At 32.6% G+C, this 27,033-nt stretch overlaps 1 protein-coding gene across 2 annotated transcripts in view; it reads left to right on the forward strand.

The window, feature by feature from the left end:
* The window catches only part of LOC118179728 (mitochondrial fission 1 protein-like), a 54,356-nt gene that overhangs the window by 8,350 nt on the left and 18,973 nt on the right, over nt 1-27,033 (forward strand). For both annotated transcript variants that reach the window (XM_085819112.1, XM_085819111.1), the window contains exon 2: nt 10,714-10,846. In XM_085819112.1, the coding sequence (XP_085675238.1) occupies nt 10,714-10,846 (133 nt within the window). The remainder of the gene's footprint in view (nt 1-10,713; nt 10,847-27,033) is intronic.

The following is a 27,033-nucleotide window of genomic DNA, read 5'->3' on the forward strand; positions in this document are numbered from 1 at the left end:
ATCCAATTGGAATACTTGCACCAATAACTTTGCTTCCAAAACTTTTGTTACAAGAAACATGGAAGTTGAAATTTTCTTGTGATGAGGTATTGCCTCATGATTTTGTAAGTAAATTTTTTGTGTGGTTATCTGATATACTTTTGTTGAAAAATGTGGCAATACCCCGATTCATTGGAACCTTTGCAACAGTTGAATTGCATGTATTTGTCGATGCCTGCAAATATGCTTATGCAGGATGTATTTTCGCGAGAAATGTTGATTCATGCAGTGTAAAAATTACTCTCTTAAGAGCAAAATCTAGAGTAGCTCCTATTAAGAATTTGACGATTCCTAGATTGGAATTAATGTCCTGTTGCATTGGATCCCGATTATTATATTCTGTTTGTAAAGCTCTTAATGATTTTGATATAAATGTAACTTTGTGGTGTGATTCCACAGTCGCATTATGGTGGATCAGAAATCCTGGTAATTGGTCAAACTTTGTAAGCAATCATGTTAAAGAAATTACTAAGTTGACAAAACCTGAATCATGTAGGCATGTGCCTGGTAATATGAACCCAGCAGATGTGTTATCTCGAGGTTGCTCTGCTAAACAAATGATTAACTCGGAGTGGCTTAAGGGACCTCTCTGGCTAAGAGAAAGCCCTGAATTTTGGCCTACGAATATTGTTTGTCAGCCAAGCGAAGCTGACTTGGAAAAGAGGAAGGTAAAACTTATTAATGTTAACTTTTCAGAGGTTACCACTCCTTGGTATGCAGAAAGAGTTTCTGATTATGAAAAATGATTCGTGTAACCGGTTGGGTGTTACGTTTTATTTCTAACTGTAGGAAGAAGTCAAATTTATGTAAAGAATCTAAACTAACTGTTGCTGAAATCATAAATTCCGAAAAAGTTTTAATTCGGTTGGTTCAAAGCTCAAATTTCTCTGACATTGGAGCTCTTAAACCACTTGATGTATTCATTGATAATGAAAATATTATAAGAGTTAAAACTAGAATATTGGAACGTAAAGACAATTCTGAATTTTTAACACCAATTTTGTTACCGAGTAAATGTATCTTTACTACATTGTTAATTGAGTCAGTTCATAAGAAACATTGTCATGCTGGAACTCAAATGCTTCAATCTATTTTAAGAGAAAGATTCTGGATACTAAAACAACGTAAAACTGTGCGTAATGTGTTAAAAGGGTGTGTAATATGTCAACGATATAAAGCGAAACCGATGTCTTGCGAAGTGACTCCTCTTCCTGAAGATCGCGTAGGAGATTATAGGGCTTTTGAAATTTTGGGAGTAGATTTAGCTGGCCCATTGCTTTTGAAAGACGGTAAGAAGGTTTGGATGGCACTCTTCACATGCGCTGTGTACAGGGCAATCCATCTAGAACTGGTGACTTCGTTATCAACAGAAACTTTTCTTTTGGCTTTAAGACGATTCATAGCCAGACGTGGCAGACCACGAACCATTTATTCTGACAATGGGACTAACTTCCGAGGAACGTATAACGAAATGTCTAAACTTAACTGGGACATAATAGAGAATGAGGCAAAAATAAAGAGAATAGTATGGAAATTCAATCCACCAACAGCCTCCTGGTGGGGAGGTTGGTGGGAACGGCTAGTTCGCATGGTTAAAGAACTTTTAAGACGTTCTTTGGGAAAATTGGTTTTATCTTATGAAGAACTGGAAACCTTAATTTGCGATTGTGAGTCGGTAATTAATTCTCGACCTTTAACATATATTTCTGAGAACTCTGAAGATGCTATCCCTTTAACTCCGTCAATGTTTTTAATTGAAAATTGTACTTCGAATGTAGCAGATATAGATAAAATTGACTCTCAGCATTTTATTAGAAGAATTAAATACCGCACAAAACTTCTTAAAGATTTAAGGAACCGCTTCCGAAAAGAATATTTGGGGCAATTAATAATGAAACAACCACAAAATAAAGTAACCCGGTTGCCTAAAATTGGGGAGATAGTCTTAATAGGCGATGATTTCAAAAAACGCTTGTATTGGCCTTTGGGTAAAATTATAGAGAAAATTCCTGGTCGGGATGGCAAAGTTTGAACAGTTAAACTAAAAACTCAGAATGGGATTTTCATAAGGCCCGTTCAGCGTATTTATCCACTAGAGATACAACTAGGTGAAAATTATTTAGTTGAAGAGCCTAACGTTAACGACGATAAGAAAAACGATCAGACCGACGTACAGCATATAAAACAGAAATTTACGTCGTCAGGACGGCTTGTTAAGAAGCCTAATGTACTAGACCTTTTTAATAGGATAACATATGTTTTTGAGTCGTTTACCACTGACTCAAAAAGGGGGGAGGATGTTGCATAATCGAGAAAATATTGTTAAGAATTTTATTATTACTATTTTTATTATTATTGTCTATTTTTCAAAAGTGTGTTTTTGTTTTATTATTGTGTGAAGTTGTAACTATATGTCTTTTCTTGTGTGGCAACAACGCTTCTGTAATTCTTCAATTTGAACTTTTGGATGTGTGCCAAGTTTGATGGCGTAATGCTCTGGTGAGAGCGTCGATTGATTGTGTAGATGAAACATGTTGTTTCAGAACGTTATTTCTTTAAAATATGTAAAATAAATGTTTTGTTTTCTGAACTCGGATTATGCAAACGTTATTTAGTTTCAACAGAAGGTATGAGATGAAAGAAAAAACTTTCATCAAAAGGTTTTGGTTTATTTAATTATGACAAAGCACACTACAGCTATCTGCCTAAGGGGAGGGATGCCTCCCTGAAGGACTTTCTAAGGAAAACTGGCTCGCATACACCTTACACATGGGGAAAACCACGAAAACGGCCATGCAGTCAGCCCGTTCGTGGGATTCGAACCTCGGACCGAACTACCAGTGTTCAGCGACTTTGCCGCTCGGCCGCTGTTTCATCAGGAAGGGAAAAAAAAACATCTTTAGGTGACATCCACATACATCACTGGATAAACTCCTGAAACTTCAAATAATTCGACTGAGAAAATCATAGGAGTCTCCATTTATGATACAATATGATGTTCTATAACATAATTTACACAACCATATAGTCTAAAACCAGTCACTCTTCACTTTAATCTGCAATGATATCGTTTTTGTCTTTTCTGTTAACACAAGCTCAGTTGATGGTATTTGCTGGTGTACACGTCCTAGTGTTTTCTCTTTGAACACCTAAATTCTTTGAAGTATCCTGAAAGTATATTCGAAAGCGTCCAACTATTTGAACATCTTGGTGTGTCTGACGGCCAAATTTCGCTGCAAATTTTTGCTTACTTTTCTCCCTAATTTTCTTCTTTCCTTCTACAGTTATTTTCAGTGCTCACACAAGAAAATTAAGATTTTTCGACTGCTAGACTTCCATAAATTTTGCATTCTTGTCAATTTTTTAAAATATCAATTATATGAATTGCATTTCAGCTAAAGACAGCTTTTCTTTTTCTAGTCATTTTAACTATAAATAAAGTTTAAAGCGAAGTCCAAAGGATAAATATTTTAATTAAAAGATTTTTGCTAAATGACAAAGAAATAAAACAGTCCAGCAGGGTTTATTCTGTACCACCGAGTGACCCGATTCTTATATCGGCTGAAACAATCTAAATCATATTAAAGATCATGTTTTTTATACAATCTATAAGAAAGAAAAATTAGCTTCTTAATTCATTCTTTCTAAGAGGATTAATATAAAAGATTATATTTATATATATATATTTAAAGCTGGGACTTGAACCAAACTGTCAATCATTTAAAGCTTTAAAATCTTTAATCTTTTAAAACTTTTTTACATGGTGGTTATAATTAAAATTTCAATTTGAAATGGTCATAAAAGGAAAACTATCGGACCAAATGTTATCAAACTTGGGAATCGTGTAAAGGAGGTTATGAGAATTTATTTTCCGCGGAAAAAAAAAAAAAGAGTTCAAAAACTCACCACCAGGGGAAAAATGGCGCTGTCTATAATATTGTTAAATGAAATAAGACACAAAAACATCTGTTTAAAATGTGCTTAATATTTTCCGAAACATGTTACAAAGCATGTTCAATGTAGCGTCCAGCATTTTCCAAAAGCAAGTTAAATCCTGTAACTGCATTCTCAACAGCAGCTCTTAGCATATCAGGAGGAATGTTACGGACATGTCAGTGTATCACATTTTTCATTTCTGCCAAATTGTTTAGATTATCGCCATAAACAGTGCTTTTGAGATAACCCCATAACCAAAAGTCACAGAATATGAGGTTTGGTGGGAAAAGGGGAAGTGTAGGCCTATAAGACGTTCATTCGTGAAATGTTGCCTAAGTAACTGTGCGATACATGTGAGGTGGGGCCCAGCCCTGCATAAAAATTCTAGTATCTAAAATGCCACGTTAGTGCAGTCCGTGTATCACGAAACATTTTAACATTGACTCTAAGCGAGGTGCAATCACAGTGATCCAGCTGTCAACTTCTTTTCAAAGAAAAATGGTTCAGTTATGAAACCAGATGGTGTGGAATGACTGCTATGCAATCGAATGCAGTAGGAGAATGCAGTGGAACTAGGTAGATAACATGAGGGATTTTCTTTGGCACAAATCGATTAAAAGCGTTTTAAATCTTCATGTTTTAGGGTCGAATTCAGACTTCAAAAATTACAAATTAGCGATCTGTAAGAAAACGATTTCCAGATTGTACGCACTTGTGCGAGTGATTTGCGATCTCACACTTTCTAATCGCTAATTCATGTTTTTCACGGACGAATTTCTCACTTACACGGATGACACACTCGACCTTTATTGAATTTAACGCTTTTAAATGGTAATTTGCCTACTTCAAAGTTTCTTAAGGGTATACAACATATTAAACCCATGTAACAAAAGGTTAAGTTAGATTCCGGCCCATATTTCATTTAACAGTATTGCATACAGTGCCATTTCCCCCTGGTGGTGAGGTTTCAAACTTCCTTTTTTTTGCGGAAAATAAATTCCCATGACCTCCTTTACACCATTACCAAGTTTGATAACATTTGATCCAGTAGTTTTCCTTTTATGACCGTTTCAATGTGGAACTTTAACCACTCTGTATATTATTAAATTTTAATTTGAAGCTATGCGTTATATGTATACCAAGCGTAAATTTTTTGCTTTTATTGAAAATAAAGAATCGAAGCAAATATACTTAGGATAATGGACCAAAACTGAAAAAATTTCCCCTCCCTCCGAAAATAAAATATTGAAACTTCGACTTTGAATTTATTGGGTTATCGAAATATTTAATTTGACTTATCTTCTAAGTCCTAGTTCCGACAACTATTCTGTCAAAAATTCCGAATTACTTAAGCTAAAGTAAAAGATTTAGTATATATTCACTGTATGTTAATAAAATAATCAGAGTGTAATAAAAATAGATTATAGAATGTACGCTGATGCAACGTTTTGTCTGACTGCACAACATGTAATGGAAGGGAAGGCTTGTAGAGATCTGTTTTTGACATGCCTCTAAAAGTAGATGTCGTACTCCTTTTGTCTCTTCAGTGTCAAAAAACTTTCCTTTGAGAGGCAACTTTAGTTTTTGGGAAAGAAAAAAAAAAAAAAAAACACAAGAAGACAAATTTGAAGAACATGCGGGACGATTAAATACACATACTTATTTTCGGAACAGGTGCGGTTCTCTGACTGGTTATTGAATAATGAAAAGATGCATTGCCATGCAATACAAAGTACTTTTTTTGGGGGAAATACGTTTTCTGACTGAAAACGTAAGATTAAAAGTCATCTGCTTAATTCACAGCCATTTACAAGTCAACTACTCGGGCAATTGCAGAATCATTTTGATCCTGAGCTTGTAAGACAAACCTAATATCACTGGATTTAAACACTTCTTTAATCTTCCGAGAACGTTCCTTCTTTACCTCATATTCCAAGAATATTAAGTGAATACAATTATTGCAAAAGAAATTGAATATTCATTTGCACTACGGCTTGGTAGTTTACTAACGAGTTAACAAAACTTAAATTCTGCTTTTCGTGTCTAAGAATATAACAATATTTTAAATATTTACAAATAAAATATTAATTTGGAGATTTAATTGGAGCCTCACCAGTTGCCTAGAATTTGAAGATTGTTAAATACTAATTGTTTGTTGTAAAGTCTAACCCAGTCTGCATTGTTGGTTTTCGTAGTTTTCTAGGTTCTCTTTACAAAGGTTCTCTATGAAAGCATCTTGATCAAATAGCTCCCATGTTCTTTCTATGTTCAAATAACCAACTAACCTAGTTTAAGCGTGATTTCCAAGTGAAGTTACTAGCAAAACCCTAATACTCATTAAAAATCATGTAGCTTGCCAATCGGGAGTAACATGAAAGATACGGCGCAGATAATTGAATTGCTGTTACGGTACGCTGTTTCTAAACTTAGATGGTCATTCCTTAATTAAATAGCCCACCAGCGGCCGAGCGGTAAAGACGCTGATCACTGGTAGTTCGGTCCGAGGTTCGGCCTGGCTGCATGGGTGTTTTCGTGGTTTTCCCCATATGTAACGTGTATACAAGCCAGTTTCCTTTAGAAAGTCCTCCACGAAGGCATCCCTCCCTTTAGGCAGATAGCCCTCGTGTGCTTTGCCATAATTAAATAATCCAATCCAATCCAATCTTTAATTAAATATAATTGATTTGTAACTTCTACTAGAACTGACGTTAAGAATTGAAGTGCAAATAAATAATATCGCGTGCAGTCTTGATTAATATAAAATTAAAAATATTTGCATTCAGACAGAAAGTTTTTTGAAATATTTGCAATTACTTTATAAAAAGGATTTATTAATAACCGTAATAATTACTTATTATATTACTGATGATTAGGATTCAGTTCTTGACAATTACATTCTAAATTAGAATTTTAAGAATTATTAGAATTTTAAATTAGAATAATGAAAATACACTACGCACAAAAATACATTTTAGGATAAAAAAATGAGTTGATTTTTTATGTTTTAAAACTTCTTGAATTCATTTAATAAACATCGTATCCTCGTTGTTAATTGAATTCAGAATGTTGGGTGTCATTTATATAATTATTCTTACTTGTCCACAGAATCTGCTGATTTATCCAGCGATTAAGTAGCTGCAGATCATTTCTGCATAACCATTGAACTTCCATTAATTCAGTCTCTAGAGGGCTGTATGTTTATATCATAATTTGACTTTTATAAAAATGATTATTCTAAATCTTATGTTTCTATAAAAATATACTGCGCTTTAAAAATATGGATGATAGTACCAGCCGCTCTTTCAGCCACTTCAAAAACATCAGTTTGTTTAGAAATAAATTGTGCAGTTAATGTCATAAAATTCAAATAAACATCAAACAAAAATTCTCAGTTTTAGACAATTCGATTTAAACAAAGTAAAGTAGCAGACGATAAAACGCCGAAGGTAAAAATTTACTCTTATTTAAAAAAAAAGCTAGAGAGAAATTAAAAAAAAATATTAAAAAATTTATTTAAAAAAATAGCTTTTTATATAGTATTAATAAATATTTATTATGCATCATTGAGGGAAGAAATGACATATAATTAATTCTCCGTAAAATTTTACGTGAAATTTAAGGTTAAAAATAGCTGTGGCAATACAGTGTAACAAAATCCATAGACCACATTTGGCGTTATTATCGCTCAAAAAAAAGTGCCAAATTTCAAAATGCGAAAATATGTAAATTTGTGTATATCTTAGAAAATTTTGAATAAAAAAGTCTAATTTTTTGCAGATGATAAGATGATAGTAAAAATTTTATAGGTTATAATTCAAAAATTTTTTCGAAAAATTTATAAAAATTATTTAAAAATAGAAATTTAAAAAATAAAACACAAAAAATGGGTAAATTATATTTGGAATGAACCTAAATTTCGAAATGTGAGAGAAAAAATCAAAAAAGTTTAATAAAAAAAGAGATATAAATAAATATTTGCCAAATTCAATTAACATCGAGGAGCTAAAATTTTGAGAGCATATATTTTAAAAACTACTCTTACGATTTTCACAAAACTTGGTATTCTGGCATAATTTGAGTCGACGAATCGAAATATGTAAAAAAATTGGTATGTTATTTCAGAAAAAGTCCGATTTTGTGTCAAAATACCTATGTTAGAATAGTGTTATAATATAAATCTAATATATATCCTAAGTCGCGCTTTCGAGACATGAAGAACGCAATTTGAATTTCGTGAATCGCCCTAGTAGAACGGGAGATATAGCACTGTCCCATTTTTTTTTTTAGCAGTGTACATTATAAAGGAATAAAATTATAACTATAATAATAAAATTATAACCAATCCGTTGCAACTTTTCCATCAAATCATCTATCTTATTACATATACAGTACAACATCTTTAATCCGGAATGATCTATAATCGGAACCTCAAAGCTACAAACTTTCTGTGCATGTGTAGCATTTACACATGCACATATGCATTAACGCATGTGTATAATACCTTTACGCAGGCACATATGCGTTTACACATACGCATAATATGTTTATGCATGCGTGTTTAATGTAGAATGGATGGTATAAGCTTGGCTAAAATTATCTAATTATCTATTTCAGTTAATGTTGCAGATTGCATTGTTCCGTAATCTTCTAATTGGATTCGGCTTATTATATTTTGCAGACTGTTAGGGCAATTTTATAAAAAGTAAGCTTTAACTTTCGATTATGTCAAAAAGAGTTTCCGATTCTGGAGCTGCCAAAGGATCTACAAAGCGAAAGCATGTTTCGACGTCCATCAAACAAAAAGTGGAATTGCTGCAAAAAATGGATAAAGGCTTGAAGAAAGTAACAGAGAGGTTAGTGAAAATGAAAAAATTTCGTTTGACAAGTTAGTCGGTATTCTCGGCACAGCAATTACAGGACTTGAACAGCAGAACTTTGTAACTGAACAAGAAATTATGACTGTTTATAGAATTAAAGAGAAAGTGTTAGCACATAAAACGAAGCAACTTACATTGAAAGAAATGTTTAATAAAGTAAACAATTAAATATTAAGCTTTTTTTTTTGTAAATTTTGATATCCTTTAGATCATAATTGCTCTTTATTTCATAAATTACGGTTTCATATTTTTAATTTTATAATTTCTGCATGCCATCTTACCAGATTTAAATTGATGATCTATAATCTGGAATCGCCGAAGTCCCGACGAGTCCAGATTAAAGACTTTGTACTGTATATATTTTTTGTTAAAAGAAACGTGCGAATTAATAACTAAACTTTCAAATATTTATTAGTAAGTGTGTAAAGTTAATCATTATTAAAAATACATTTTTATCATTTAAAAGGTGTTTTTACTGTTGAGAAAATCTCCTGAGTTTTTAGTGTCCTAGTTTGGGAAGTATGTGTGCATGTGTTGGGCAGTGGAGATGATCCTTTGAATAAACTTGTCTAGTAATTTTTCATCCATTCTTATCATTTTATAAAATACTGTCATTTTGCTGCTGCTGCTTCAGTAATTCATTTGATGATTAATTCTGATCTGTAAAGAATAAAGCACTTCAGTTGAAATGTTAAATATTCATAAGTTGTACTGTCTGACTTTCATAGGTTAGTTTATTTCAATGTATTTGATTACGGCAAAGTGTGCAGAGGCTGTCTGCCTCAGGGAAAGAATGTCTTTATGGAAGACTTTCTAAAGGAAGCTGGCATGTATCCACATTAAGTGTGGGGGGAAAGCTCAAAAATGCCAGTGCAGTCAGCCCGTTTACATGAAATTGATACCAGAGTTCAGCTATAGTGTGGTCCTGGTTTGCATAGGAAATTCGATACATCTCTTTTATAACAGAAAATATTATGTTTCTTCATGTTTTTTTTGTATGATTAGATGTATAAACCTAGAATTTTTGGAACATTTTTCTAAACTAAATTACAGAGTTACAGAGCCGCTAATATCTCACGAAAGAAAAAAAAAAAAAAAGAAAAAGAAAAATCCTTTAATCGTACACAAGCGATAAATCACTAAACATCACACTTTTTTATTTCTTAAGTTTATGAAAAATATTTATTTAAAATAAAAGAAATTTTTTATATTGTTTATAATGCTGGTTTGTTGTGTTATTGGCAAAACTTGAACCCAGCATTTTCTATGGAGAAATGTTGAGCAGTTCGTACTGTTTCAGAAAATGCTGTCACCTGTAGTGTGAAATTTACCATATAAGAATTGCTCTTCCTGCTCATCTTTCATGTAAAAAATAAAATGACAGAAAATAAGACTAGCACAAATACCACAGATTGTATAAGAGACAACAAATGACAATAAAGAAGACAATAAAGAAATGACAATAAGAGACAATAAAGAAAATGTGCACAACTATGGATAGGATTACCAAAGTTCGTTAAGGACAACCAACAGCAATAGTATCATTGCTAGCTTCTAGGGTTTTACAGTGGTTTGATTGGAAAATACTCCACCTGTTTTACCTGTTTGGCAATAATTTTACCGTCATGGGGATACCTTTGAATGTTACAGAATTTTTCCCCTTTCAGATTTATATACAGGCTTTGAATTTTGGGTAAGTTTTTGAAGCAAAAATGTACTCTAGTCTTATACATGAATTGGCTTATATTCAGAAATGTATGGTGTATGTATTTTTAAATTAATAATTTAGATATTTAAATGTTGAATAATGTGGATATCTAAAAGATTTAAAATTTTTATAAGCTCTCATTTATTTTTATAGAAATTTGAGTCTGTGTACCAGGAACATTTGCGGAGTGGCACCGTTACTCCTAGGGAGCAGTTTGATTATGCATGGTGCTTAATTCGTAGTAAATATCCCACTGATATCCGGAGAGGTGTAGTTTTATTAGAAGGTAGTTCATGTTTTTTATGCTTTTTAAAATCTCAGTTCTTTTTTATTTTATCTAAAAGAATAGTAAATTAATCAAAATTTACTATTCTTTTAGATAAATAAGCAGTAGTATAGATAAGAATAGTAAATTTTTGTTAATTTACTGTTCTTGTTTAAAATGACTATAATAAATTGGGGGGGCTTTGAAAACTAAGCACTATCTAAAAATTTTAGGAATTATCTATAATTTGCTCTTTTATTGATTGACTGACTGCTGTATTTTCTGTATATTATTCAGTTATTTTACTTCTGATTTTCTTGCTCAAAATGGTTCAGATTAATGAAGTAGTTTAGTGGGTTCTTTAATCACTAGCTCAATATTATTCACCAGTAAAATTATTTTTAAAGTACTTCTGTTTAACATTTATGAAGAAAATTTGATTGATCTTTAGATTATGGTAACTTGGCGATTTTTTGGCGAAAATTTGGCGACCAACTCTGCTACAGCAACCCTCTATTTTTTTTTTTCTCCGCCATTTTGTCTTCATGAAGTAAAGACATGTTTCTTTTCTTTTTATTTACTGAACACTTTTTCCAACAATCTACTAGCCGAATTACACTTATGCTAGAAATTTTATGTAACAAAACTGCTTAATCATGACAAATATTAACTGCAAAATTGGGAAAAAGTGCACAATCGCAAACTCCTTGCGCTATTTTCAGAATAGCACATACACATAAACCTTTTACACGTCGACTTATTTTTACTTAAAAAAACATCCCAGAATTGCACAAAAATGGCATTGCACACACTCTTAACTTTATCCATCTACACTGCTATTTTCTCATAAATTAAAAAAATTTGCACGAAAATGCAAAAAAATTCTGTGAATCTTTAAACTCGGTAAAAAGCACGTATATGAAATTACCTGAACGCGAAAAAGTATATACCCTTGTAGAGTCATTAGGATTTTTTTTGAGGCCAGCAAGATAAAAAATTAGCAAACGCCTTCGCCGGGAATCGAACCACGGACCTCTGAAATACCGGCTCAGTGTGCAGAACCACTACACCACGAAGGACGCTAGGAAAGTGGGAGAAATACCTTATATACTCCCCTTTTTAAAGGGCGACTAGGGTTTTAGGGGACCTAGTCATCAAATCCTGGGTGCGGAGAATCATCATCCACAACCCGTTTAGTTCGGGCGCCACTTGTAGAGTCATTAGGATTTTTGTTTAGGCCAGCAAGATGAAAAATTAGCAAACGCCTTCGCCGGGAATCGAACCACGGACCTCTGAAATATCGGCTCAATGTGCAGAACCACTACACCACGAAGGACCGCTAGGAAAGTGGGAGAAATACCTTATACCCTTTCCAAGGATGAACATTTCCACGTATAAAATAAATAAAATATCCAAACACTTTTACCTCTAAATTATCTATTGTATTATAAACGTTACCAACGAATTCATACCGCAAACATTACAAATGGTTACAAATACTTAGTGTCAAATATTTAAATTATTTCCATGCATGTTTACTTCAGCTGAAACGTATACCAAATTCCTACAAACATAAAATTCACAAAATAACTATCATTTAATTAAAATATCACTAAACCATGTACACGTCGACTTATTTTTACTTAAAAAAAATCCCAGAATTGCACAAAAATGGCATTGTGCACACTCTTCACCATATCCATGTGCACTGCTTTTTTGTCATAAATTAGAAAAATTTCACGAAAATGCATGAAAATTTTGTGAATCTTTAAACCCGGTAAAAAGAACATATATGAAATTACCTGATCGCGAAAAAGTATATACCCTTTCCAAAGATGAACATTTCCACGTATAAAATAAATAAAATATCCAAAAACTTTTACCTCTAAATTATCTATTATATTATAAACGTCACCAACGAATTCATACCTCAAACATTACAAATGATTACAAATACTTAGTGTCAAATATTTAAATTATTTCCATGCACGTTTACTTCCACTGAAACATATACCAAATTCCTACAAACATATAATTCACAAAATAACTATCATTTAATTAAAATATAATTAAATTCAAAAACACTGCTTAAAATATAAATAAGCACATACATTAAATTAATAAAAATTAGCTTACAATCCTAATTACTTTAAACTAAATCATTGCTAATAACAATTTTCCAATAATACCATATTACTTTATTTACTCCTCACATTTAGAACAATGCATAAAAATAATATCCTTAAATAATTAAAAATACTAACTTACCTAATCTTCTTCAGAATCTTGATTACGTGTCCGATAAACTTTTCTTATTTCCTCTGCTAAATAAAAAGCAAGCGTATGTGCACCTGTTTCAGGATCTTTAAAATCATACTTATAGTTCACAGCAAGGTACCAGGTAAAATAAATAACTTAATAAAACATCTTTACTTCTATCTCGCACAACCTTAAAAAAACACCCCCTTCAATCCCACTAAATACCCATTTCGAATTCACTTTAGTTAGGGCCATGGGATCCAAAAATTAACTGACGCTGTTTGACACAACACAGAATAAAGCTAAATACAAAATTTCCAGATTTTTTCCAGAATCCCCCTTTTCCGATTAAAGAACTGTAATTCGTCCATTAATGTCACATGACATATCTCATGATCTCTCATTTCCCTCACACAAAATAATGCGTAATCGGAACTGAGTACTTCTCACATTATTACCAAAGTCCTAGGTCCTTTATCGCCTCCAAAATGTTGCCAAACTACCAGTTACCATATTCCAAAGATCAGCCGAAAATTTTTATAGCAAAATGACTATTTTAATTGTTTATGTATATTCAGATTCTTGGATAAAATAACTCTATAAGACTTCTTTCCCTGATATGTAGATTGTTCTAGTCTCAGAATATCTCATAATAGTTTACAGAAACATATATGTATGGAATAATTCTTTTCAGTTTTCTTGTATTTGCATATTTGCTAATAATAAGCATTTATAAAACAAAATAATGTTGTTAAATGGGTATTGTCATGAAAGTTCTTTTTTTGTGTAATAATTTGTTCATCTTTGTACCTTAGCTTTTTGTATTTAGTATTTCTGTTTGATAACGAGGTAGTCATTTTCATTTCAGGTTTATTAATTTTCGTATATGTGTTTAGAGGGTTGTACTGAAAGTTATTCAAAATTTGCCCGACTCTCTTTTTTAAATTTTCATAGATTAAACTCCACTTATTGTTGGAGTAACATAGACTTCAATGACCTGCATATGAAAATATTACTCGGTGAAGGCTACATTACAAATAATTTATTTGCATCAAATCTCAAATCCCGTTAAAAAAAATTAAGGTGTGTACTATTAGCTACTTCTTTAAAGTCACTTTATGTCAGTACATCAACTTCATAGATTATCCTTCATCTGACTGAATAAACAAATTTCGATTTTTACATTGAATGATATAATAAACAATCATTATTACTATAATTTAAGATTTAATATCCAGAACCCTGTGTATCTGCATTTACAAAGTATTAATTTCATTTTCACTGTAATGTACACTCATATCCAAAATTATCTTTACATGCATGAAATTACAGATTCATCCAAAACTGGAAACTGTAATTTTATGTGTTGAATGATAAATAAATACAAAGAGAAGATTTTTAAGAGCACTGCACATGAAATAAAACAGTGGCATGAAACAATAAAAATGGTAATAATATGTTACCAGGCAAATGAAAAAAAAAAAAAACTCGGAAAAAAAATTAAAGGCTTTTGAATTTATTATGGAATTTGATATCCCTGACTAGTATGCACGTGTCAGAATGTGTTTTCATACTAGCAATTACGTTTTTAACCCTTGTTTGGAGAATTAAGTTTCACTTCCTCAGTATTATAGTCTTCAGGCCATTTACATCTATCTCTAGGAGGATTATGTCTCTGTGCAGCTGCTTTTCCATAGTCTCATAAGTTCTCTATTTAGTTGAAGATCAGGAGATTTTGCTGGCCATGGTATTCATTTAGTGTCTTCAGTTTCAAGGAATTCATTAACAAGATTTGCTTGATGTGGATAAACATTATCATCCATAAATAAAAAATCAATTCCATATGCAACTGTGAAAAGTCTTATATAAGCCTCTAAGACCTTGTGCCAATATGTCTAGCTGGTCTCAGATCCACTGCTGAAATGTATAGGGATGTATGTTTTATCGATCATTATTTCTCCCTTCACATCTGCATTACCAAAACATCATGTTCCTTAATGCTCGAGGGAAGATTTCACATTTATGACTTCCTTCAGATGTAAAGACATTTAAAATGAAATATGAAACTAAACCTCAACTTATCAGTAAAGAGAATGTGGGACCACTGGTCTTCACTCCAGTTCCGATGTTCTTTGCACCAATTAAAGCAATCTCTGAAGACAGTGAAGCAAATACGAGGGCTATCCAGAAAGTAGATTACGTTTTGGAATAAAAAAATAAACAAAGTATAGGAAACAAATTTTATTATATACAGATGAAAGCCACACTCAAATACTACTTTTCTACATAGTCACCATACAAATTATGGCATTTATCATAGCGATGTACGAGCTTGGAAATTCCTTCGTCGAAAAATTCGGCCGCCTGCGCCTTCAACCACTTCGTTACCTCTTCTTGCAGCTGTGCGTCGTCATCAAAACGCTGCATAGCCAGCCACTTCTTCATTGCTGGGAATAGGTGGAAGTCGCTCGGTGCCAGGTCGGGACTGTACGGCGGATGAGGAAACAACTCCCACTTAAAAGATTCAAGAACTTTACGAGTGACGTTTGCCGTGTGTGGCCGGGCGTTGTCGTGAATCAACAAGATCTTAGAGCTCAACATTCCTCTGCGCTTGTTTTGAATTGCTCTTCTGAGTTTTTGGAGAGTTTGGCAATACCTTTGAGAGTTTATTGTAGTGCCTCTTTCCAGGAAGTCCACCAAAATTACACCTTTTCTGTCCCAAAAAACAGTCGCCATCATCTTCCTTGCCGACATTGTTTGCATGCATTTCTTGGGTTTTTGGGGAGAACTTGTGTGCCCCCACTGCATTGATTGCAATTTTGTTTCACAGTTCACATGTTTCACCCATGTTTCGTCACCAGTAACGATGCGATCGAGTAAAGAGTCACCATCCTTATGGTAAGCGTCCAAAAAGTTCAACGCTGCAGCCATTCGCTGATTTTTGTGGTCCTCTGTCAAGATTTTTGGAATCCATCTTGCACAAAACTTGTGGTAACCAAGCTTTTCGCTGATGATTTCGTGCAACAAACTTCGCGAAATTTGTGGAAAACTCAAAGAAAGTTCCGTTATTGTGAAATTTCGATTTTCACGGACTTTAGCATCGACTTTTTCGAGAAGTTCGGCGGTCACTATGCTGGGTCTCCCACTTCGATCTTCGTCGTGAACATTGGTTCGGCCATTTTGAAATCTTATGACCCACTGACGCACTCCACCTTCAGTGATAATGTTGTCCCATACACTTCACGAAGCTGCCAATAGATTTCTATCGGTTTACAGTTTTTTGCAGTCAGAAACCTTATTACTGAGCGCACCTCGCAGCTCGCGGGATTTTCAATTAACGCAGACATTTCAAACCGTCACAGTATCTGAACGGAGCACAGCACGAACCTCTCACTAGCACGGCTAGATGCAGACTGAGCTGCGCAACGCTCTGACCCCAAGATGGCCGCGCTAGCCCCGCCCCTAGCGGACACAGACGGAAACGTAATCTACTTCCTGGATGGCCCTCGTATGCTCGCTTTTTGCCATAAAGGCCTTTTTTTACTAAGCCTTCCGTATACCGTTTGCTGTGATACAACAGTTCCAATCTCGGAACTTAACTGCTGAACACCAGTCTTTCTGTTATGGTAGACAGTTATTGCCAGGTTTTGATCTCAAGAAGTAGATATTATTCATTCACAATTTTTCCAGACCTTCTTACAATAATTCCAGAGCTCTGAAATTATTTCCATAGCATTGAGACTTGAAATATTCACACAACTTACTGCTTCCATCATTGTCAGCCCAATTCTAAATGGCAAATGATTCACCACTTCACAGGCTCTTTCAAATGATATTTAGGGGACATAACAAGCCATTTTGAATCTGTACACTCTGAAGTCAAATGCTGTATTGTTGAAATTCACTCTTGGATAACATTAACACCTTGATTTGCATACTAGAAAGTTTTTTATCACTTTTGATTGTATAATGTGGTACTTGCATATTAACGTCACCACAGTTGCAAATGTACAGCTAAAATTTTTGCGACAAATCATAAATTAAAACATTTTATTTAAAATCAAAGTAGTCAATCAGATTTCGGTGGAAAATGGGCCGGTATAGAGTTTAACATAGATTCAAAACAGTCTTTGTTTTCTTTGACCTGATGCTGTCGCCATATGAACTCTGCTAAATAAGATTCTAAATGATGTCTCACCATCCCCCTATGTCTCTTGTTCCTCCATTTAGCACTGCCCAACATTCTGTCAACTGTTTGTGTATGAACTCCTGTATCAGTATCAATAAAATTGTTTTTATGATTAACTCTAGCATGTAGGATTCCTTCTTTTTCTATTCTATTTGTTTCGTAACCTTTCCAACTGTCAGAATAAATTGTTCTACCATTTGCAATAATTTTATTGAGAACGGTAGAGCCAGTTCTATTAGGAACAGTGACAACAAATAAATGTTTTGTTTCTCTACATATACCACCACCCACTGTTTGGGTAATAATCGACCACAATTATTTTTACGCTTAGTAAACAAACTTTCATCAATTTCCACAATGCAATCTGGTCCACCTACCTTCTTGTTTGGTTTATTCTCCATATCCAAGATACATAATTCACACATGTAATTGTTCCAATTTATAACAGTTTTATTCGATAAATCAAGTTGCTTTTCACAAAATTTAATAGACGTCAACTCCTTGCACCAGCAGTATATGAATCTCAGAGCTGAACAAAATGGAATTCTGCTTCTTTCAAAACAATTGTCTTTCCTAAGTTCCACTTGCTGATCACACGGTCTTAAATTACATTTTCAAAACGTACGTTTACCAAAATAAAGTTTCAAATCATGCAAATAGGTGTGTTTCGTTTTTTTTTTTTTTTTTTTTTTTTTGTAAAATATTTCGTTTTTGAAAAATAAAACTGCATCTATGGCAAATCCCAAAGACACATTTTCGTAGCACTAAAAAATGACATCAAAAGTCAGCAAAGAACAAGACAAAAAGGAATCCAAAAGATTGCGAACAACAGAATTGCTCTTTATTGGCACATCAGCGCAACTTGTGCTGTGATGGCGTTAATACATAAGTACTCATAATGCTAATTAGGCTCATCTTTCACTCATTCCCTTCAAAAATGGGTCACATCAATTGAATATTTTATGGAATGTCATTATTTTTGGATATGTAAAGTTAAGTTTGGACATGAGTATAGATTTCTGCTGAGTTTTATATCACCTTTTTGCATTATTGATATTCATTATCACATTTTTAATTTTCATGATAATTTTTCTTTTTCTTTCTTTACTGTTTGATCTTGAAACTAGAGAATCTTGTTAATCAGCTTTTTCCTATATTCATTTAGCTCTTGATTTATTGTTGACTTGCTTTTATGACAGACAGAAACTAAAATTAAAAATCCTCTGATTTAAGACAGTATATACATATATATATATATTGTTGCATACGTACAAGTTCATAATAGATAGAATACACACAGAACTAATGATAGCTTGATATAATTTATTATTTTACCAAAGAAACACTTTATAGTTCTGGAACTTTGCACAAAAATAATCCTACAGCTCTTCACAGTATGACAGAGTACAATCAGTAGTTACACCTCAAAGTACTAAGAACATTAAACACAATACAAAGCATATCTAAAAAGCAAAGCTAACATAAAGATATCTCAGTGCTCTGAGCTCACACTGAAGTAAATAACTCAGAAACTAAAACTTTCTCCGGTCATATATAGATTTTCCCTGGCAGTGGAGAAATCTCTAGTACTTTCCACTTCTCGAAATTAATGGAAAGCATATGAGGTCCAGATAACGTTACAAATACATACTATATAGATTAATTACATTTATTCAATCATAATATATACCGTTAGACATGGACAGGACCAGAATGTCGGCAAGTTTGGGAGGTGACCTTTGCTGATTTCTTGCTAAATTTGGCGATAAAAATTAGTCACCAAAGCCATTGCCATATACATGATATCTCTCTAATCTAGTAAAGTAGCCATTTACACAGTGTTAAATAGACTTGCCCCTGTGTTCTTATTTTTCTAGTAAAGTTCGCCTCTTCAGATTTTCATGTTGTATTATACAAAAGGTGCTTCAATTTTACATATAATTACACTAAAATCATTTACATATATACAAAATTCATAACAATATACAGTCAAAAGTTTTTAACCCGGACTCGTCGGGACTTTGGCGATTCCAGATTATAGATCATCAGTTTGAATCTGGTGAGATGACATGCAGAAATTATAAAATTAAAAATATGAAACCGTAATTTATGAAATAAAGAGCAATTATGATCTAAAGAATATCAAAATTTACAAAAAAAAAGCTTTATATTTATATGTTTACTTTAATAAACATTTCTTTCAACGCGTGCATGCGTAAAGCATACATTACGCATAGTCGATATTAGAAAATTGCATCCAGAAAACTATTTGATGTGTATTCGTGATATTTATAATCACGAGGAATTTGATTTAAATCATATCAAAGACGGAGTACATCAAGATAAAATACTAGTAATTATAAGTAGTAAGGATTTAGTAAGGAATTATAAGCCGAATAAAATAAAAACATCTGCCTAGAAGATAAGGATAGTGCTGACAGATGAACTTCCATTCATGTTTAATTGCGCGCCGCGTCGTACCCCCACCCCCACCCCAAAAAAAAAACAGCGTGAAATTGATAAACAGATTTCGGAATGGTTAGAGAAACAAAGGATATGCCTTTATCCATTTTTTGCAGCAATTCCACTTTTTGTTTGATGAAAATCAAAACATGCTTTCGCTTTGCAGATCCTTTGGCAGCTCCAGAATTGGAAATTCTTTTTGACATAATCGAAAGTTCAAGCTTACTTTTATAAAATTGCTCTAACAGTCTGAAAAAAAATAATAAGCCGGATGCAATTTGAAGATTAAGAAACAACGCAATCTGCAACATTAACTGAAATAGATAATTTTACCTTAGTTTATGCCATCCATTATACATTAAACGCGCATGTGTAAAACGCATGTGCAGAAAGATTGTAGCTTTGAGGTCCGGATTAAAGGCTTTTGACTGTATTGCTTTTCTATGTGTAAATACAGCATAACCCATACAGTACTGCTGCAGTTACAAAATGCATTGCATGACCTTTATTGAAAGTTTGAATAAAAACCCTGATTGTTTCATGAAAATTTAAAAGCACAAATTACAGAAACAGTTCAGCTGTTAGCTTGAAATATATGGAGGGGGGAATCAAACTAACAACATTAATGAATTTTTTGGTTAAAGAACACGCTCGTGGTTACAAAGAATCATCCAAATGAGAAACTATTACTTATCTTATATTTTTAATTAAACACATGGTTTACATGTTATGTTTGGTTCATATTAACTAATTTAATGGAAGACAGTATGTGTTAATTTTATAAAATATGTCTATATATATATAAAATTAACAAGCAAGGTAGTTAGTACAATACCGTAAGACCAATTTGGTCTAAATATTTTTTTTTAATTTTTTTTTTTTTTTAATGATTTTGAATGCACGAAGCCTGGAATTCTTAACATCTTTTGACACATGGCTGGTAGTTAAGGTATACAGATGAAGGCAACAAACTGAATTTTAACAAATAAATGGTCTTTATTTTCACACATATCCAATTAATTTGGCAGATACTTTAATCATAATTAAACATGATAAATTTCTATGTGCATTGGTTTTTTAAAAGGAAATGACATAGTCAGCTAAGAAGCAATTGGGATGTATCAGCAGTGGCAAAACTAGTAAAGGAATGACCTAGTTTTTTGTGCCAAGAGTATTTACTGGGGTATAAGTAGAGCTAATCTGTGATTGGTTAATTTGATGTTGTTACATAACATAGAAAATTCTCAAATTTGGGAAAAACAGATGAATTTAGGAGCAGATCATGTAGAATGTTAATTTTGAGGTCGCTAATTATCTTTAAACCAGCTATCATATTTTCGTATATCTTACATATTTCCCCCTTCAAAAGAAAAATCAGGAGAGCAGGGTGGAAATAATAAAATCAAATCCGTAGATATTTATCCAGTCATAATAAAATACGATACATTTCTATGATTCAATCATAATGAAATATGATAAATTGCTATGTACATTGTTTTCTTAAAAAGAATGATGTAGGCATTTTAAAGAAGCGAGAGGATATTAACAAGGTAGAAGCTAGCAGAATAAGGACATAATTAGCTCACCAGAGGTATTTATACCAAAGTAGGTGTGATTCTAAAAACAAGCTACGACTGGTTAATGTTAGTTTTAGTTGCCCTTTTCCAGTAGCATTACATAGCGTAGAACAGATGAATTTAGGGGGAGAGCATAAAATCTAGAATTGTAAAACTTGTACGTTATGATCACAATTATATTTTATTCACGAGTTGGGAGAGCATCAATTTATAATCAAGAATATACTAGTATAATCAAGAGTCAATATACCATTTTCCCATAAAGACTCAACTTGAGAATAAGAACTTCCATTTGAAACACAGAAATATTTAATGAAGTGCTTATGTACATTATTTACATTATTCAAAGCACAAAATTTATAAATTTCCCCATCATAGGGCCAAGATTAGTTTATCAAGAACAATTATTATAATTGTTGATTACCACCATGCGGCCAAGAACAGATCATTTCAAGTGTCGCACTCAAGCTAAACTAAAAGAGTTATTACATTCTTTCTCTGCGGCCAGTCACGTGACCTAGTCGGCGACAGACGATAAATAATAAAAGAAAAATTGGTTCCATCAGAGGGAAAAAGAAATCATTTCAACAAACTCCCCCCCCCCGATGAACAATAGGTTCATCACAAATTTAACTAACCATTACAATATTACTATAATAATAAGAAACAAATAAAAATTACTTACATATACAGGCCACATTATATCAATAATTTCTTAATAACAAGACAAAATTTTTCCGAAACTAGAAAAAACAAAACATTTGAATTAACATTTCTGAAGATCAACACAAATTATTAAACCAAGGATCAACACAAATTATTAAACCAAGGAAAATAATAAAGTGAATAAATGAAAACATTCTGAAAAGAATATATATATATATATATATATATATATATTTTTTTTTTTGGTCTATCATCAGTTTATCAGTCATTCAGTCTATTTTTGATAAGTCACTGATTATTGCAATTATTGATATCATCAATTTCTAAATTGTACAATAGCTGCACCGAACATTTGATTACCAAATTACCAGTTTTCACTTCACATGATCTGATCATTCCATCTCTACCAATAAAAGTTTTGGTTATTCTTCTTAATTTTCACCATCTTCTAGGTAAGTTTTCATCATGAACAAGCACTATATCATTTACTTTGAATGCAGATGGTTTCTTCTGACCGGTATTCTCAAGCACAGGAGATATTCTTTCTTAAACTAGTTTTTACACTGCGAACTAAACGTTCATAAAAACCTCCCCACCAGGCAGCACGTTCCACAATGTATTTCCATGCTATTCCATGCAAAGCATAAAATTTTTGAACTTCAGGGTGGTTAATCACTTTCCACATTTGCTTTAATTCAAGTTCGGCTCTTTTAAATGTTCTAGCATTGTCCAAGTACACAGTGGAACACAAACCTCTTCGGGATACGAACCTGCGGAACGCAAGTAAAAATGTAAATGTATTGGCGCAAGTAAACAACAAAATGTAATATTAGCTGTCCTTTTCTTTTACATACAAAGGACCTGCAAAATCGAGTCCACAAATTGCGAAAGGTGGAGATTCATTAACTCTATCCATTAAATTTCTATTTTCCCCTTTTACTTTTAAATTTGATATAAATCTGAAAACCCAAGCAGTCCCACGATAAAGGTTTTTCCAGGAACTAAATTTCGTCAAATTCGTGAGTGAAACTTTTTCAGTTTTGATCACACACACTAGGATAGCTTCCGATTTTCGAGATTCTTCTAATACATCATATAATTTTGGCGTTGATAGCTTAGGTTTTGGCCATTGACCTTCAGGTAACAAAAGAAACACAGGGTCATGCCAGCATTTTGCAGAATTGATCAGTTCTTTTGCAGAACAACCCTTTGTTAATAGATCTGCAGGGTTGAGTTTTCCTTCGCAATATCTCCATGAACAAGGATATGAAATTTCATGTATTTCTGAAATTCTATTAGCAATGAAAGGTTTCCATCTTTTAGCTGTATTTTTAATCCAATGTAGAACTATTTCCAAATCTGACCATAAAATGATATTTGAGATATGTAGAATATTTTTCAGGTAGTTGGCAACCCTAGCACCCACCAGTGCTCTCATCAATTCAAGGCGGGGAAGCGTTAACTTCTTTAATGGTGCAACACGTGATTTTGCCAAAACAAATGCAGTTTCATCAAATTTATCTTCATCAGTTCTGTATGTCAAGTATGTGACTGAGCCATACGCATTCGGATTAGCATCACTAAAAATGTGTAACTGAACAGTGTCCCTGTCCAAATTTGGTACATGAAAACAATACCTTGGAATTTTCAACATTTTAAGTTCTTTTATTTCAGAGAGCCATATTTTCCAGTCATTTTCAAGTTCTCCAGAAAAGACCTCATCCCAAGGTACCCCTTGAAGTCATAGCTGTTGCAATAAACATTTAATTCGAATTACAAAAGGTGCGATAAATCCAGATGGGTAAAAAATTTTGGCTGCTATTTTTAATACATTACGTTTGGTACAGTCAGTGTTTATAGAGGACAGTAGGGGTGTTAATTCTAGTCCTAAGACATCTTCATCATTGTTCCATATTAAACCTAGTACCTTTAAAGATGTACATGGAGTTTCACTATTGAGAGAGATTAACTTTTCCTAAAGCCATTTCTGCTTAAGCTCTAGGGAATTGGTTTCGAATTTTCTTAGATTTAGACCTCTTTCAGCAAGAATTTTAACAGATTCATTTGATAGATTAAGCGCTTCAACAGTTGTCGCTCCAAAAAATAGGTCATCCACGTAAAGATTTGAGTTAAGCATTTCAAAATTCTTAAAATTGGAAGTCTTGTACTTATCAATGTGATGTTTTATTGTGCATGCAAGGATGAAAGGACTACAAGTTACACCAAAGGTTGCTCTTGTCATTTTATAAGAAATTACACTCTCTTTTCTATCAAGGTTTTTTAAAATAAAAAAATCTCAGATAATCTCTGTCTTCTGCGATTGATATTTGAAGGAATGCCTTTTCAATATCTGCCGAAAAGGCAATCCTACTTTTGCAGAATTTCAAAATAACGTCCAAAACATTTGGATTTAGATTTGGCCCAGGGTGAAGACAGTCATTGAGCGAAAGAGCATCATTTGATTTTGAAGAAGCATCGTAAACGATGCATACCTTTGTTGTTTTTTTGTCGTCTCTAATTACAGGATGGTGAGGCATATAATAAGAATTAATTGTCGAGCTGTTTTCAGGGCATACCTCTACAACTCCTAAATGTGCTTGTTCTCTGAGAATATTGTTGTATTCCTCAAATAACATTTCATTATTAAATTTATTTTCTTGACCAGCGAATTTTCTTTTTGCCACTTCAAGATTGTTTCTCAATAAATCGTGAGATTTGTTCCATAGTAACTTTGCCTCATAATGACCATTTTTTAATTTCAAATTATTTTGAAAGTCATTTATAATTTTTAAATCAGTAGAATTCTTTTTGTTATTCTCAACAATACCCATGACTTCTAAATCCCAAAATTTCTTCAGTTCATTATTTTCACTCTCAACTGATACAGTATAACAATTTTTCTATCTTTTGATTCTATCTGCCCTTGAATAGTATGTCCGAAAATAGTTTCTGCAATGAATAAATGTTTTCCAATTTTTCCTACAATACCTAATTGAATTTGTCATAAAAAGTCTGACCCTAGTAAAATAGTTACTTCCTGTTCATGGCCTGTATCAGCAGGATTAAATCCTCTCATTTTCAAGCTTTGAATCAAACCTTTGTCTAGAATTTTGACTGTAGCGCCAGTTATTTTTTCAACCACCATGGCTTCAATATTTATGGAATTGCTTGGTTGCAAAACATTTTGTAACTCAAGAGAAACTATGTCAAATGATGATTCTTGTGGTTTTCGTCCGGCAAATGAATATACTAATAAATTTTCTTTTCTGATAGGCTTTAAATTCAGTTTTCTTACTAAATTTTCTTTTATAAAGCATTTTTCTGAACCACTATGACCCAAAACCCTTGCATGAATTCTGTTTTCACCACCAGAGACACATACAATACAAGTTTGGAGTAATGTAGAAATAGTTTTATTTTTCTGTTCAGAAATTCAAGATACTAAGGTTGTGGATTTATCTGTGTTAATATTTTCAGGACTTTCATGTTTTTGTGATTTATTACAGAATAGCTCATTGTGAAATTTATTACCACATTTCGAACATGGGGTTAATTTATTTTTACAGTTAGAAGACAGGTGTGATTTTAAGAAACACTTGTAACAGCATCCTCCCTTCTTTAATTTAAAACGTTTCTCTTGGTCTGTATACCTTTTACAACTCAAGATTGTATGATCTGAAGAGTCACAAAATACACAAAATATTTTTATAGAAGTGTTCAAGGCAGCAGCCGAAGGAACACTTTTCTCAGAAGAAAAGTTCTGATTATATTTTTGTTTGGAATTAAAATTAGTGTAAGTGTCATGTATTTTATTACTAAAAGAATTATTTACTAATAATGTTGCCTCACGGGCATGTAAATCTTCTCTTATAAACTCCAACAGGTCATTGACCTTATACTCATTTTCTGTATTATTTTTCTTATGAAATTCCAGAACCATGTTTTCTGGTAATAATTTTAACAGTATAGGTAAAAGTAGATGCCCGTATGAACCTGTTGTTACCCCCATTGACTGGAGATTTCTGATATGTATTTCACATTTATCATACAGATTTCTAAGTCCCCTTATATTATTTGATGATTTTACTGGCTCTAAGCTCAAAATTTTATTTATATGACAGTTTATGATTGTATCCCACCTACCATATCTTTCGTTTGACAATTTTAGGCATTCGTCATAATTTTCATCAGTTAGATCAAACCCTGATATGACATTATATGCAGTACCTGTCAAAAGAGATTTCAGGTATTGAAATTTACTAATTTTTGACAAAGAATCATTGTTATCCACAGCATTCTTGAAACAGTTAATAAATTCTAAATAAGTGCTGGGATCACCAAAGAACTTTTCAATATTTAATTTTGGCAACCTAACTGCCACAACAAATTTATTTTTGATTACAAGAGTTACAGGTACATTTTGAACTACGTTAACTTCAGTATCTGCTTTACATTTTCTTAACCTATTCTTAATTTTGGATTTCATGCTCAAAATTTTATGAGAGTATTCTTCAACAGATTTTAATTCTTATTCATATTCAGCTTTATCTTCAATCAATTTATCTATCTCTTTATCAATTTCATTTAAAGAATTTTCTTTTCTGACAAAATATCCTGACACTCTAACAAGAAATCTGTGTCAGTTCGTTCAATCGCTGCTACCAGCAAATCTTCTGCTTTATTTATTTGTTTAGTAATTGCAGATCTAATAGCAGCTCTTTTCGACTTTAATTTGTCTGTATTTTCCATATTTCAAGTAATGGAATATAACCTTATAAAATTCAACAAATAATTGCAATAAACATTAAAGTACAGTATTTCAATATTTTAAGCACTTCCTTTAAAAACAATATTTATAATCCACAAATTTCCTTTGATTAAGATAAATTATTTTTTCAAGCATCAATTAAGTATTATTCTTTCAAATAATATTTCAATAAATCAACATAAATATTCAATATTTTATTTAAATCAATCATTATTTTTCAAGGTTGTATACTTCAAAAATGAAAAGAAAATTGCTTACTTAATATTTTCAGGTATCTTTTCATTAC

The sequence above is a fragment of the Stegodyphus dumicola genome, chromosome 6, assembly GCF_044657685.1.
Source record: "Stegodyphus dumicola isolate Sdum_Otavi_A_Nest chromosome 6, ASM4465768v1".
Taxonomy (NCBI): Eukaryota; Metazoa; Arthropoda; class Arachnida; order Araneae; family Eresidae; genus Stegodyphus; species Stegodyphus dumicola.